Genomic DNA, 14,747 nt, shown 5'->3' on the forward strand with positions numbered 1-14,747 from the left:
AATGTTACATCTGTTTTACAGATTAAGAGAACTTAAACAGTAGATGACAGAAGATGGGATTCAAACCCAGGAGGTCAGATTTTAAAGCCTGACGTTTTTGTTTTGTTTGGTCTTAGTGCTGTAAGAATTAGGGCTTATTATACCCTTCTTTTGAGATCATTCTTCTTCTTTACCTCCATGGTTCCTTTGCATTTTCCTGGGATAGCAGGAGACAAGTGTTATCAAGGGGGACTGGGGAAAATGGGGGACATGTTAACTGAGAAGGGAATAGGGATAGTTATACAGGGGGAGAGATAGGAGAGGAAGTAATGTTTAGGTGGTATGAAAAACAAGAAGGAAATGTATTAGTTCAAAAGTGACACACACATGCACACGCACATGTGTATAGCTGAAGGACAAAAACCGAGGTACCAGGCAGGGGAAATCACCCTTTGAGTTGTTGGTCAGGGTAGTCCAAGAGACTCCCCAAATAACACAGGCCATTACCACAACTCTTGATTGCCTCCCTGAACTTGAAGTTAAGACCCTATTGATGAAGCCACAACGTACTTCAGACACAGGAATTGGAGCAATGGAGCTGGAACTGACCTGGAAGCCTTCTCCCTGGAGACCAGCTCTCATAGTATCAGAAGAGACTATTCAAGCTGCCAAGGGAGAAAACTAATCAACAAACTCACCCAGCTTTTAAGTCTATGAACCACAAAATGACTAGCCCAGAAAATGATCTCTATTAGTACAGTAGCAGACACTTCTATCTTGGGGGTTATCAGCAACTATCCAATTACACTTAAGGCCCACTCAATGGAAGGGAACTCATGTGTGATAATGTAACCATAGTCAAGTACACATGACTGAAGATGGCATAGTCCTTAGAGAAAAACCTATTATATCCCTATACCAACATAACTTCATACTATACTCTAAATACAATCCTTATATTTACAGACAAGTGTACCTCTAACTACTCATCAAATAATCTTTTTGCAACAGATGGAAACTATTATGAAGTTCTACAACTGTTCAAACACATAGAAAAAAATGTCTGTGAGGCGCCCTGTCCTAAGTGACCCATCTACAATGCAACCTTTACACATAAATCTCAGGGAACGTAGTGGAATAGGGTGCAGAAAGAATAGCACTGCATCTCTCAGCTCTCAGCACCAAAGCTCCATTAGTCCACAGATGGTGATCAAACCAGAAAGCCACAGCTGGCCAAAGTGCAGAGCATAAGATGCTTCAGAGTGTATTTCCCTGAATAAGACACCTGTACCAAACCTCTGCAACCCAGGCACAGGGACCGTTGAAGAAGAGGGGATGGAAAATTGTAAAAGCCGGAGGTGGATAACCATAAGGTGTATGACCACAAGGAAACAGTTTTCCAGATAGCTGGGAAGTTATTCATACGAACTCAGCAAAGGTAAAAACATGTACAGTACTCATACAAGCTCAAGTCAGACAAAATCATAGAACAGAAGTGGGGAATTGGTAAGAAGCACTAACCTTAGCTGAGGAATTATTGGCAACAAATAAACTTCTGAGAGAGAGTCAATTGTCTTTATGGGTGTGATGTTACATAGGTTAACGAGGCTACACTAGATGAATTCATACCGAAGGATATTTGGGGCCACACGTTTTACTATATAGGCCTTAATATACATAACAGAGTCCATGAAATCCAGTGTAGGGAGTTGTACATATAAAGAAAGGGGGTCTAAACATGATAAAAATATATTGTGTGAAAATTTCAAAAATTCATAAGAAAATTACTACTTAATTTTTTTCTGTTTTTTGAAGGACAATCGTGTCATTTCTAAACATGCTTTCTCTCCTAAATGATTTCCTTATATAAGCACCCAGGATACAGTTTAACACATCATGGGGAAATATCTTTTATTTGTTCTTTTTCATTCTTACAGAAAAAAAGTGTTTATAAAATTCATTGTTTAAGAGAAAACCCTCTGTTCATATCATGATTATATATAATGTTTTCAGTGTATGCTCAGATTAAGAAGTTGCAAACAATATCATAAAATTTATCATTCAAACACTCTTAATATCAGGCACTCACAGTCCAAGGAAAGATAGCACTCAAAAGTAACTTGTGGACTAGACACTGGTTTCAAGTCCATCTGGTGGGGTCTCCATGGCCTCCTTGCACAGGAGGACAGGTGACTCATCACAGTTACAGGACATTTTGAGAGATGCTCCATAGTCCCCTGGAACTTAGTCGATCTTGGAAGGCAAGGAGCAAAAACTGTCCTTTAAGTCCCCCTGACCAGACTAGCATAGACCTCAAAGTCTGGCTGTTAAAAATTCAAGAAGGTTAGTTTCACCAGTCTGGTACTTTTAATTACCATGTGCTATGTAGATAAAGCTTGGGCAAAAACCATTTTCAGATAAACCTTGATTAGACATATATTTTGCTATCAAAGTTCCTGAAAACAAACTCCATCACTCTTGAGTCCAGCCTTGACAGACAAAAGAAAAGTGAAAAGGAACCCAATAGAGGGATGCTTTTGGACACTCTCGTCAAAGAAATCCCAATGGACTGTCATATGAACATTTGAAATTTGCCCTGTTGGTGACTTTTTTCTGGTTCCCTGTCTAGAACTTGTAATGCTAACTACTCTTGCCTTTACTTCTCCTTCACATCCCATATTCACCAGTCAAGGACTTTCTTTTCTCCCTACAGATAAGAGTTATGCAATTTGGGAGTCTTTTAGATAGACCCACGAAGGGGCACCCCACCCTCAGTCCCTGTTCAGCATGGAAGAAGCCAGAGCTGTCTATGTCCCTATTCCCTATTGGCAACTTGGGTAGCCTATTCAGAGGATGGTGTGATAAGATTAGGAAGTAGGAACTGGCTAAGCGGTTAGGGTAAAAAAGGCCGCAAAGAATAGTAGCCAGTTTCTTAACTAAAAGTCAAAATGTCCTTGGGCCTCTTAGCAACATACTTTGTTCCAAGGGCCAAAAATGTCAAAAGTATTTGGGAGCTCTTATCTAATCCCTAAAAGATTTTAGGGTTTACCTCTTCAGAGCGGGGAATGTTAGAGTAGCAAAAAGCCCCATTAAAAAGAGAAGAAGAAAGAGTTCATGAATCTGGGGCTGGAGAGATGGCTCAGCAGTTAAGAGCCCCACGAAGTTGTCAGAAAAAGTAATGGGGAGATACAGGAGGTGTTGTAGGGGAGGGAGTGGGTGTGGATTTGATCAAAACACCTTATATGCATGTATGAAATTCTCAATAAAGTTTTTTTAAGTATATAAAAAAAAGTAACCAATGGATGGACACCTGACAGGAAATTCTGATTACTTGGAACATGCTTAGAGAGGTGCTTAGTGATGTCAAAAGCCATCAGTTGGATGAGGCTTATGAACAGTCTTGAATGTTACTCTACAGAGTGTCTTCAGATTCTCATAGAGAAGAGCACTGTGGAAATGTTTCCCTCAACTGATGTATAAGTATAATGATGGACTGGAGTTGAAGTGGCCATACTGGATACTGGATCCATAGATCATCTAGTTACCTGAGATATTAGCAAAGGGAAAAGACCTTGAAGTGTGTATATATATATATGGCCTATAGAGTCTGATTAGTGTCCCAAAATGTCCTTCACTGTGGATATGTCCACTGGGCCCACCAAGAGTCCCATTCCTGTAAAAATACTGTCTTTTCCCCACTAAACAGTCATCAATTGTCAAAAGTTCCTTAGGATTGAGATTTCTTACCTACTTCCCCATATCTAGGCTAGGATTTTTGTCTGGTTTGGGCTTGCATAGGACTCACCATTGCTGTGAGTTCATATTAGTAACTGACCAGCTATATGGAAGACTCTGTCTCCTTGTGGTCATCTACTCCCTCTGGCTCTTACAATCTTTCCCTCCTCTTCCTCAATAATCCCTGAGCCTTTGGAGGCAGTGGTTTGAAACAGGTGTTCTATTCATGGATAAGCACTCTGCAGTCTCTTGTTCTCTGCACACTGGCCAGTCGTGGATTCCTGTGTTAATGTCCATCTGCTGTTGGTGGTGAGAATTGAGTGATATGTCATCCTATGTATAGAGTTTGCATTGAAGATGCATCCATTATAGTTAAGTGTCTCACAGACACTTATTCTCTACATTCGACCAGTTCTGTACCTCTGTAATAGTCTCCAAATATTTCAAAAAGAAGCTTCTTTGATGAGGAATAAAAGGTACACTTGTCTGTAAATATAAGGGTGCATATTTAGAATAAAGAAAGAATGTGGAAAAAGTAGGTTTTTCTCTAGGATCTATGACCTCTCCAGCCATATGTATTTGGCTATGTTTTCAGTACCACATGAGTTCCCTCTCATTGAGCAGGCCTTAATTTCAATTAGACAGCTGTTGATAATCCCCAAGATGAAATGCCACTAGTGCACCTACAGTGGTAGTTTCTGGGCCACTCATTGTTGTTTTTTTTTAGGCTTCAAAGATGAGTAGGACCATTGATTGGTTTTCTCCCTTGGCAGCTTGTACAGTATACTCTGAAACCATGAGAGCCAGTCTTCAGGAAGGAAGGTTCCAGATCAGTTCCAGCTCTATTGATCCAAGTCCTGTATCCAAAGTGTGGCTTGTCTTCAGCAATAGGGTCTTACCTCAAAGTTTGGGGGTGGGGGGGAGGATAATCAAAGGCTGCGGCAGTAGCCTGTATTATTTTGGGAGTCTCTTGAACTCTGATCAACAACTCAAGGGAAGGTTTCCTCTATCTGGCACTGTTTTTTTGTTATCCAGCCTCCGACTATACACATGTACTTGTATATTTACTACATGTGTATTTTTTAGCAGGACTTTGAACTAGTGCATTTCTTCTGGGCAGCTGCATTTTAATGGATTAAATCAAGTGAGATTTGATTATGAGAGATGTTCAGATAGTCATCGTGAGTAAAAATTGTTTAGATGAAAAGTGCTAATGATCATAATATAAATTAGCTGTTGTATTTCTGTGGCAAATATTACTATACTAGGCACTTACAATTACATTATATGGCACATAAGCATTAGAAATTTTGATCATAAATAATAATTTACTATTAAAACTTTATTTTTGCAAAACTATTGGAAACTAATTACATTCTAAGTGTGTCAGCATTTTTAAATCCTTGGAAGAGCTTTCAAAATCCCCATTTAATGGGAAACACAGCTTTCTCTCATTTTTGAATTTAACTTCACAAATAGATTTTAAAAGATGTAACAATAAACTTTCCAAAAACTGTATCACCCATGTTGTGATGAATATTAATGTCAATTAATGGACTTTGGATCTGTGATCCAATTATCTTATGAGAATGACTTTTTACAATTAGGGAAACAGTCCTTACTGCTCATGTGTAAGCATATCCCCATAAAAAGTGATTCCATATGCTTTTATAAAGACTGTTTACAAATAAAATGAAAGAAAGAAAAATTATATAACCAATCAAGTACTCAGACATTTTGTTTGAGGTTTGAATTTTGTTTGGGGAGCAAAAGAGGGATAGATTATTTCTTAATCTTGATTGACTGAAGCCATTGTATCATAGTCCCAACTGATTTCAAATGCGGACATTTGAAATCTTTACTCGGTCTTACAAAATAATTGAGTCACTTGATAATTGGAATTAGAGGTCCTAAGTCTATTCCTTAGTGTACAATTATCTTCCAATGTTGGTTATCTGATGCCTTGAATTCTTTAAAACAAAAAAATAACCTAACCCAATTCCTATCATGAAGCAGTACAAAAATCATAGAAGAATGTCTGTTCATCTAGGAAGAGGTCATCACACAACTATTCTGTAAATCATACCTTGCACATGGAAAATGAACTTTCAATCTCCTTTTAAATCAAACGTGTTCCTTATCTACTTCTTTGTACTAATAAATATAAATTAGATTGATGGAACAATACATTCTCTTCATGTTTATGAAGATGAGATATAATCTATTAGTCCATGCTAATTCATCACCATTTATTTTACCAAATAAACTCCAAATAAATGTATTTATTCATTGAACATTTATTTATTGCATAGTGCATAACAAGGAAAGTTTTGGGAGATCAATATGCAAGGGTGACAGTTACAGTTATATTATCTTTCTCAAAAATCATTAATACATTTGTTTATTGTGTTGATAGAGGAATGTGCCCACCCTAAATGAATATTTGGGAAAGTTCTTTAAATAAGGAAGAATGTCAATGAGGGATTTAAAGTAGGCAATCTTTGACCAAAACTTGAAGTTGGAGTAAGAGTTATCTAGAAAGCAAAGCAGAATGTGAGTAGTTAAGATGAAATGAAATGGTATGTGGGAAAGAATATGAAACATGGAAAATTTGGTCCTGGTCTGACAATAGTGTGCAATGGAGGGAATGATGACAGAAATAAGAGCAGAGACAGAAAAGAGATCTGATTGTGGGAGACTTTAATCATGCTTCTGTATTTGGATTTTATTGCAAAGGAAGAAAAAGGGATAGGATTAAGTGCTTTTATTTTTAGAACAAATACTTTTTAGAAATAATTTATTTATTATTTTTAGTTTATGTGTATGAGTGTATTGCCTGCATATATATAAGTACACCCATGTCATACCCACAGAGGGCAGAAGAGGGCATTGGATCCCCTGGAACTGGAGCTACTAGTGGTTGTTATCCACCATGTGGATGCTGGGAATTGAACCCAGGTCCTCTGCAAGAGAAGTCAGTGCTCTTAACCACTGAGCCATCTCTCCAGCCCTGGATTAGGTACTTTTATAAAGAGAGTCAAGTATATTTTTTGTGTTATTTTGGACATTATTTTGCAGGACATAGTTGGTATGAGGATCTGTGACCTCTCTCAAGACAGTGACATGAATATGGACAGAGGAGAAGACTTGGTGTTAAGAACTGGGGACATTTTGGATGAAAGCAGCAAAGAAAAGGGTGTGGTTTGAGTTCCAATGTCCCCAGAGGCTCACATATTTGAACATTTGGTCTCCAGCTGATGGCATTAATGGAACCAATTGGGGAATCTTTAGGAGATGGGGCAAGTTGCCATGCCTTCCCACCATGATAAAACATATCCACTAAAACTTTGAGCCAGAATAAACCTTTCCTTTCTTTTTTTTAATTTTTAAATTTATTATTATTTTTATTTTATGTGTATGTATGTATTGCCTGCATGTGGGTAAGTGCATCTGTGTTCTGCAATGCCTGCAGAGGACAGAAGAGGCTGTCAGATCCCCTGGGACTGGAGTTACAGACAGTTGTTAGCTGCCATGTAGGTGCTGGGATTCGGACCCGGGTCTTCTGCAAGAACAACCAGTATTCTTAACCGCTGAGCCATCTCTCCAGCCCCAAACCTTTCCTTTCTTAACTTGCTTCTGGTCAGGTGTTTTGTCCCAAAAATGAAAAAATTAATACAAAGGGTTATTAATTAATAAAAATTAGTTATTAGTTTCAGGCATAGGTGATTGTGAGGATGCTGGCATTACCTCAATAATATGGAAGTTTAAAAATAAGAGGAATTATGAAGGAATAAGTGAGTATGAATGGTTGGATTCTTTTTAAAAATTTTTTATTTTTTGAGGAGTTCATATGAATACTACACTTACATGGAGAATCCAGTGACTCCTAGATAATTTTAAATATAGTAGGGGAGTCCAGGAGAGAGTTCTGAGATAGAAATATAGATTCAAATATATTTGATACATAGGCCTGAATTTAGTTATCCAATGAAATTAACTAAAAATAACAGAAAGATCTCTAAAGAGTTCCAACTATTATACTCAGAGGAAAACCTAAAGTACATCTGAGGGAATGGTCAGAGATAAAAAGGGAGTAAGGAGATAATAGCTTCCCATGGGAAATGAATGAAGAGAATTTTCAAAATTAAAAAGAGATCAAATTGATACACTGCAAGTACTCATTGACAAGAAGTACCTTACGATAAGTTTCATGCAACAGGTTAAGTTCAGCAACAGGATGACAAGATTAAGATTGGAGTGGAAGAAGCAGCAAAGAAAATAAAAAAGAATGTGTATAATTCACCCCTGAATTTTAGAAATGATCACTACTAGGAGATGTAGTCTCCATAGTGCTAGAAATATGGGCTCTCCAATGAGCACATCCCCATGACCCCCAAGTACCAAAGAAGCAGGCGGTTTTGTCCTAGGGACTTAAACCCTCTGTCAGAGGCATATTTCCTTCCATATCATCATGACCGTTCCTACCTGCTACATGTGCAAGGTATCTAATTAAGACATGGCAATGTAACTAACCAGAAAAGCATTTAAGTTGTACAACATCTGGCCATTAGTTTGAAAGACTTTGTTACTGAGCTGTTAAGCAGCTGTGGTCTCATGTAACTCCATCCTTGTTAGCCTCTGATCCACAATGGTAGCAAAATCTGGAATAATATATCTTCTGGGTATGTGAGGTACTTTAGGAGCCACATAAATTTTGAACAAAGGAACTTCACTTAAATCTGTCCTCCGCAGGCATTGCACGACACAGGTGCACTGACCTACATGCAGGCAATACATGCATACGCATAAAATAAAAATGATAAATAAAATATTTTTTTAAATCTATGATGGAAGTGACTAAGTTTATTAGGTATATTTTGCATGTATAGCAAGAAGTTAAGTCCAAAAGGTAGAGACCATAAATAAAAGTTTGTTGTCTTAATTTTTTTTCAGCACATTTCTTTCCTACTTAGAAGCATTTATGCCAAGCATAGGCTGTAGGTGTTAGATAGAACATAATCTCCAATAGATAAAGCAAAAACAAAATAAATAAAGTCTGTGCCCTCAAAAAGGCTCATATTTCAGTACAGAGAGGAGGAAGCACAATAAGCAGAACAAACAAGAAAAGTATATTAAATGTTAAGTTGTATGAGTTCTAGGAAGAAAGGGAAGGAGGGAAAGGCAGCAGTTCTGCAGAGGGGAGGGGAAGATGAAATAAAAATAGCAAGCAAAAGTTTCATTAAGGAGGTAACATTTGAGTAAAGACCCAAATCTAAAATTGCTGATGAATTACACCACAAAATGATTTTCTTTGGCAAAGAAAAAAGCAAACTGTGTAAGACACATACAAGCCTGGCATTTTCTAGGAACAGAAAGAACAATCTAACTGGAGAGTTAAAAAGAGGAAAGTAAGCCGGGCATGGTGGTGCATGCCTTTAATCCCAGCACTTGGGAGGCAGGGGCAGGCAGATCTCTGTGAGTTCCAGGCCAGCCTGGTCTACATAGTGAGTTCCAGGTCAGCTGGAGCTACAGGGAGACCCTGTCTCAAAGAAGGCCGAAAAAAAAAAAAAAAAAAAAGAGGAAAGTAATGAGAGCTGGATATGAAAGAGGCCATGGAGAAGAGAATCCAGAGAATCCAGCAGGTCTTGGGCCATTTTAAAGATTATGTTGAGAATGAGTAATACTTAAATGGAAAAGACTGATTTGGAGCTCCAAGGTACACCATAAAATCGGAAGCTATTGCATGTTAGTTTCCTGTTAGTTTGTCCTTTCTCTTGAGCATGGAACTTCTGAAAATGTCTTCTTAGAACCCTCTGGCTCCATGACAGGAGCACCCTCCTCCTGAAATCCTAGAAAACTTTGCAAAGTATATCTCTGAGGGTAAAGAGACATTTTTAAGGCATCCCCAAAAGGAGTGTATCATTCAGAAAGCACAATGTGGAAATCTAAAATCACCTTTTCTAATGCATGACAAGAGTGCCATGGGTTGAAACCAGTCTTATCGAAACATTCAGTAGGAAAATGAAAACTTTCAGAGAATTTTAAATATATCACAAGAAATTTACTTCTTGGCAAAGAGAATACTACCACATTAACATAATTTCCCCAAGTGGAATATGATTCACTGGGCAAAAAAAGAGTAGGAAGACTGAAGTAAATAAGCTACCTGTGGATCTTCCACACCGTTATCCTTTTAACCATCTTTATTAGTGACATAACTGGCAATTGTGGGCTTCTAAACCAGAATTTATGTATTACATTGGATCATGGAAGGAGCAAAGACTAAGGAGAGTTAGGCCCAAACGATTTGTTACTACCGACTCAATGACATCCTCATCTACAAGAACCCACTAGGTCCCACTAGAACCTGGGAGTCTAGAGTCTGGGAGTCTTGTTGAATTCCTGACTATGCTGTCAGTTAATGCTTCTGTCTTGACCTTCTCACCTGTTAAATGGGCAACTGGGTCAATAGTAACTCTAACTTGCTCCTCAAAAAAGATCTATGAAAAATGACTGTTATATTGAGTCTAACTTCTATATTAAGCTATATACTCAGCAGTTCCTTTGGCTTATCTTACCTAGCAATGCCACCTACATTGCATTATACCCCATTCCTTTTTGTGTCCACAGATATTACAAACAGACTATATTTCTTTCCCCTATTTAGTCTGTCGAGACTCTGGGTCACCACATCATAGGCAACCATACCAAGTAATTGGAGATGACACTCAAGTTGAAGGCAATTTTCTGCCTTATCATTAGAGATGTGGCTATGCCTAAGGCAACAGATCCAAATACAACTGACAACACGCTTATATTTCATCAGGCAAAATCTTCCATTCCTGGACCATTCGAAGATGCCATAATTTCTGCCACCATAACGTAGGTGCTGGTAGCCTGGGCATAACTGAAATGAATCAGTTAGCTTTCAAGCCAAGAGGCCAAATATACAGACTTCACTATCCTTCTTTATAAAGTCAGCCTCTGTCCTGAGAGGACAGCTTTCTCTAAAAGAGACAAACGCAGACATTCAACAAGTAAAGAACTAAGAGACTCCTTGATCTTTGTCCTTTGACCCACTTATTTTCTTATTACCTAAATCTCTGGGAGTATAGATTAGAAAATCTGTGTTTATCTGAGTTCTGATGAAAAGCCCAAACAATACTATTAGATAACTGTTATGAATTTTAATCTGATGACAGCTTGTGACCCACAAATTACTGTTAAAATTAAAATGCATCCAAAACGAAGCTGGCAAGACAACTACAATATTAAACTTGCAATCTGCTATGATAAAACACCTTTCTAAAGCACTTTATTGGGTATAAATACAATTAATTTGTATGTAGCATATTGCAATTGGAATCTGAAATATATAGCTCTTCATGCATTGCCTTATGAAATTAAGATTGGTAGAATAATCTTATATTTAACTATTTCCTTTTACAAACTAAAAAGTTAAAATACAGATGGATTTGCTTTACATCCTTTGGCAAAGTTTCAGGAATTATTTAGAGTTATAGACTTCTAGGTTTCTCCTTTGATGAACAAAAGTCCTCTATTTTCCTCATTCCCAGGGTTCATGTATAATAAATTAGAGGCATTTTCCACATGCTTAATTTCAAGTCTACACAAATTTTAGGCTTGTAACTACTCAAGAAACATTAAACATGCTATTTAAATTTTGTTTATATATTGATTTCAGAAAGAATTACACTGATTTTTTTATCAGTTCATTACTAAACGTGGTAGGAATTAGAACTTCTTTTGGTAAAGAATATTTCTGTCAGTGTTACCATTAAATAATAATGTGAATAAAATCAACAGTACATATGTATTCTATGTCCTATCACATATTTAATATTAAAGAATTACACGTGGCAATGAAAGGATTCATTACAATTGTTTGCAAATAATTTAATAACCAAGTCATAGCTTTTTTCCTATGCTTTTTCAAAAGACACCAAAGAACTACCGAAAAGTCCACGAAGTAGCACTGTAATTATGATAATTAACACGTGTATTTAATTATAGTTTTATTATTCCTTTACATTGAATGCTCAAAAGAGTCACAATGCATTGGGATTGCAATAGCCCGGAGAAGAAAATACTGTACTTCACACATGGGGAAAAAAAAAATCACCTACTCTTTTAAAGAACTGTCAGAAGGATTATGGTTTCACAGCCATTATTTTTACATATGATCACGATAACATAATATACCCTAGTCAATGTTACTTGGCAAAATGAATATGTGTGAATAGATGAAAAACAAACTCAAGGAAAATTTCTAGTCTTTGCTTGCCACAGGACAACTGCTGTCTCAGTGGGGCTCCTAAAACATCTCTGCCATGTTTTATTTTGGTTCACCTTGTGTGAAAATGATAAAGAGCACAGTCCAGCAAGTCTGTCCACTACATTGAGGTGCCAGGGTCTGTAGCAGCATCGAATATAAAATTCCTGGACAGTTCCTAAGGTTTGTGTCTCCAGACTAGATACTGGTTCTTGTATCAAATGTGTTTTTATTTGGGAGCAGTCTCGCTGTCACTAATCACATCTATCTTGGGGACAGCGATGCCCCCAGGTTGCCAGATTTGTAACTGTGGTTGGGTTTTTTTTTTTTTTCCAACTGCCCACAGACGCTGGCCGTGGTGCTGAAAGAAAAGAGGTTCCTGTCTGAAACCTTTCCCTACTCTTACTGGCTTAAAAAATTCGAGTGACAAGAGCAGGGGCCAAAGGAGCCTGGAGCAGCATCGTTAGATGTGAACCATGCATTTCGATCTTGGGGCAGAAAGGTGGTCCATCAGATTAGAGCCAGGGCATTCCTGTGAAAGCTCACTCGCTAAACCCAGAGACCTTATGAATGTAACCGCTGCAGTAGAAAAGGCTCCATCCAGCAGAATGTCTTGTCTCTCCTGCAAAATGTGTAGCCAAGGCAGAGCCTAGAAGCTCAAGCAGGGAGACTAGATGGAGGGGAAGACAGAGAAAGCAAATCTGCACTCACATTGAAAATGTTTGCTCTTATTCGTGCAAGGTAAAGAAAACCTAAGAGCTGATTTTAGCTTAAGTTTTCAGTCCCAGCCTTCCAACAGGTGCATTCCCTCACCCCTCAGATACTGTCCTAAAGCTTTCTCCGTGAGGCAAGCTTTTCCGGAGTCCTTAAAGCATGTGCCGTTTCCCATCTCATTCTCAGCTCCAGCTCTGCGCCTGGCAAGCCCTTACCTGCAGCATGAAGATTAAGAAGCAGGCACAGCACAGGGAAGCCGACTGCTCTCCGCATAGTGTATGCATTGAGGGGCGGAGGAGAAACTCCGCTGCGACCCCACTTCAAGCAAAGTGTTATTAGAAAGAGTCCTCTGATCCCGGGGATCCGATCACTGGATCCTCGCCTGGGGTTTGCGGAGCAGTCTGTGTCGCCGCCAGAACCGAGCCCTGGCTTCACCTCCCTAGGACAGGGGAGATGGAGGAAGAGTGGGATGCGGTAGGTGATCTGGACTCGAAGCAGGCGGGAGCGAGACTCTCAGAGGTGGCGAGGGCTTGGCCTTCTGGAAGCCGGCAGCTGGCGGTGACGGTGGGATGGACTCCCGCACCAACCCGGCAGCCTGGCAGCCCCACCAGTGCAGCGCGAGCAGGAGCCCCAACACGCCACAACACTGAGCATGCCCAGCGCCGTCTCTCACGCTGCTTGGCTCCGGAGTTTCAAATGGTAATTCCACTTCTCCAGGTCTTAGCTGCGGCTTCGAGGGGAACAGACTCCATCGCGGCGGTCCACTTGGGTAATTATTAGAGACCCCAAGTCAGTCCAAAATCCGGGCGCTGGGTGAAGTGGGGTGGGGTGGGAAGAGGAGGGAGCAATGACTAGAGAAACCTAAGGACCGAGCTGAAGAGAGTGTCAAGCACGCCACCCACAGGACTTCTCCAAATCTTGATTTGCACGTGGACATAGCTCACTGCTGGGACTAGGCGATTGCAGGTTGACCCGCTTCCCAGGATGCCCCTACCCTATGGGAGCACCCGCCAGCTGAGTGTTTTGGCCTGCTTGGGAAAGCCTTCGCACCTGCAGCTTGCTTTTCCTAGGCGTAGGTGGGCCATCTTCCTGCCTAATAGCTTCACCCACTATTTCTTTCCCTTCTATCGCCCCCAATCCTGTACTTCTGCTAGATTCAAGCCCAAAGTCTATGGCAGAAAGAAGTGAGCCCATAATTACAGGGTAGAGAAATATGTCCATGTAAACTGAAGGTAAGGGTTGATATCGTTGTTTCATGGAAATAATTATTCTAGTTTTCAGCTTAGTTTTTTAAGGTCAAAGAATGGCAACGAAATCACGTCCTGTACATGGACTTCTCGGTCCTACTCTGTGTCATAGGGAGGCCACGGAATATAGATGGCTTTTATCACCCCATTTAGTCAGTGGAGTGGAGAGCACTGTCAATCTTATAACTAATTACCCTTAGCCAAAAAGTCTCTCAGTCAGGCTTCCTCCCCTTAACTTACTCCAGGACTGACCCTGACATTCCTTTCTGTCTGACTTCTGCCACCTCTTACCTAATTGATCTCACTTGCATCACTACCTTGCCAACACTTAATAAAGGTCAAAACTTGCTCTCACTTTTCCAGAAAGTTCTGGAGTAACTCCAGATTATAACGGTCTTTCTCTTCCATATTTATTGAGCATAACCATATATTTTTTTCTTTCAGATAGCTCATTTATCATGGCACATTTTGCACCAACTACAAGCTCTTTAAGAAATTCTTGGTTTTTGCATTAACTTAATTGAATGAAGTTGTTCTAGCCAAATAAGAGGTAGTAATAGGTGCTCATTGAATTGAGCTGTGTATCTCTTCCTCCATCCTCTGAGGATTGAAATGGCTAATGGAAAATAAGATAACCACCAGAGCTTAAATGAGGCAGAATCACAAAGGGTCTGAGTGCTCAGGTTGTACCATCTGTTTCTTTTATAATTTATTTCATCCTCAGCTCTGAAAGACAAGAATTACACTCAAACAGGTGGGAAAAGAATGCATTTTTGATA

The 14,747-nt window shown here is 39.3% G+C and overlaps 1 protein-coding gene across 1 annotated transcript in view; it reads right to left on the bottom strand.

Moving 5' to 3' along the window:
• Window positions 1-13,403, bottom strand: part of Ptprr (protein tyrosine phosphatase receptor type R) — a 322,756-nt gene extending 309,353 nt beyond the window's left edge. Inside the window, exon 1 of the mRNA XM_008830048.1 lies at window positions 12,937-13,403. Coding sequence (XP_008828270.1) covers window positions 12,937-12,994 — 58 coding nt within the window. The 5' untranslated portion in view covers window positions 12,995-13,403. The remainder of the gene's footprint in view (window positions 1-12,936) is intronic.
• Between the last annotated feature and the right edge of the window lie 1,344 nt (window positions 13,404-14,747).

This window comes from Nannospalax galili, unplaced genomic scaffold (genome assembly GCF_000622305.1).
Source record: "Nannospalax galili isolate Female #2095 unplaced genomic scaffold, S.galili_v1.0 scaffold74, whole genome shotgun sequence".
In the NCBI taxonomy this organism is placed as follows: Eukaryota; Metazoa; Chordata; class Mammalia; order Rodentia; family Spalacidae; genus Nannospalax; species Nannospalax galili.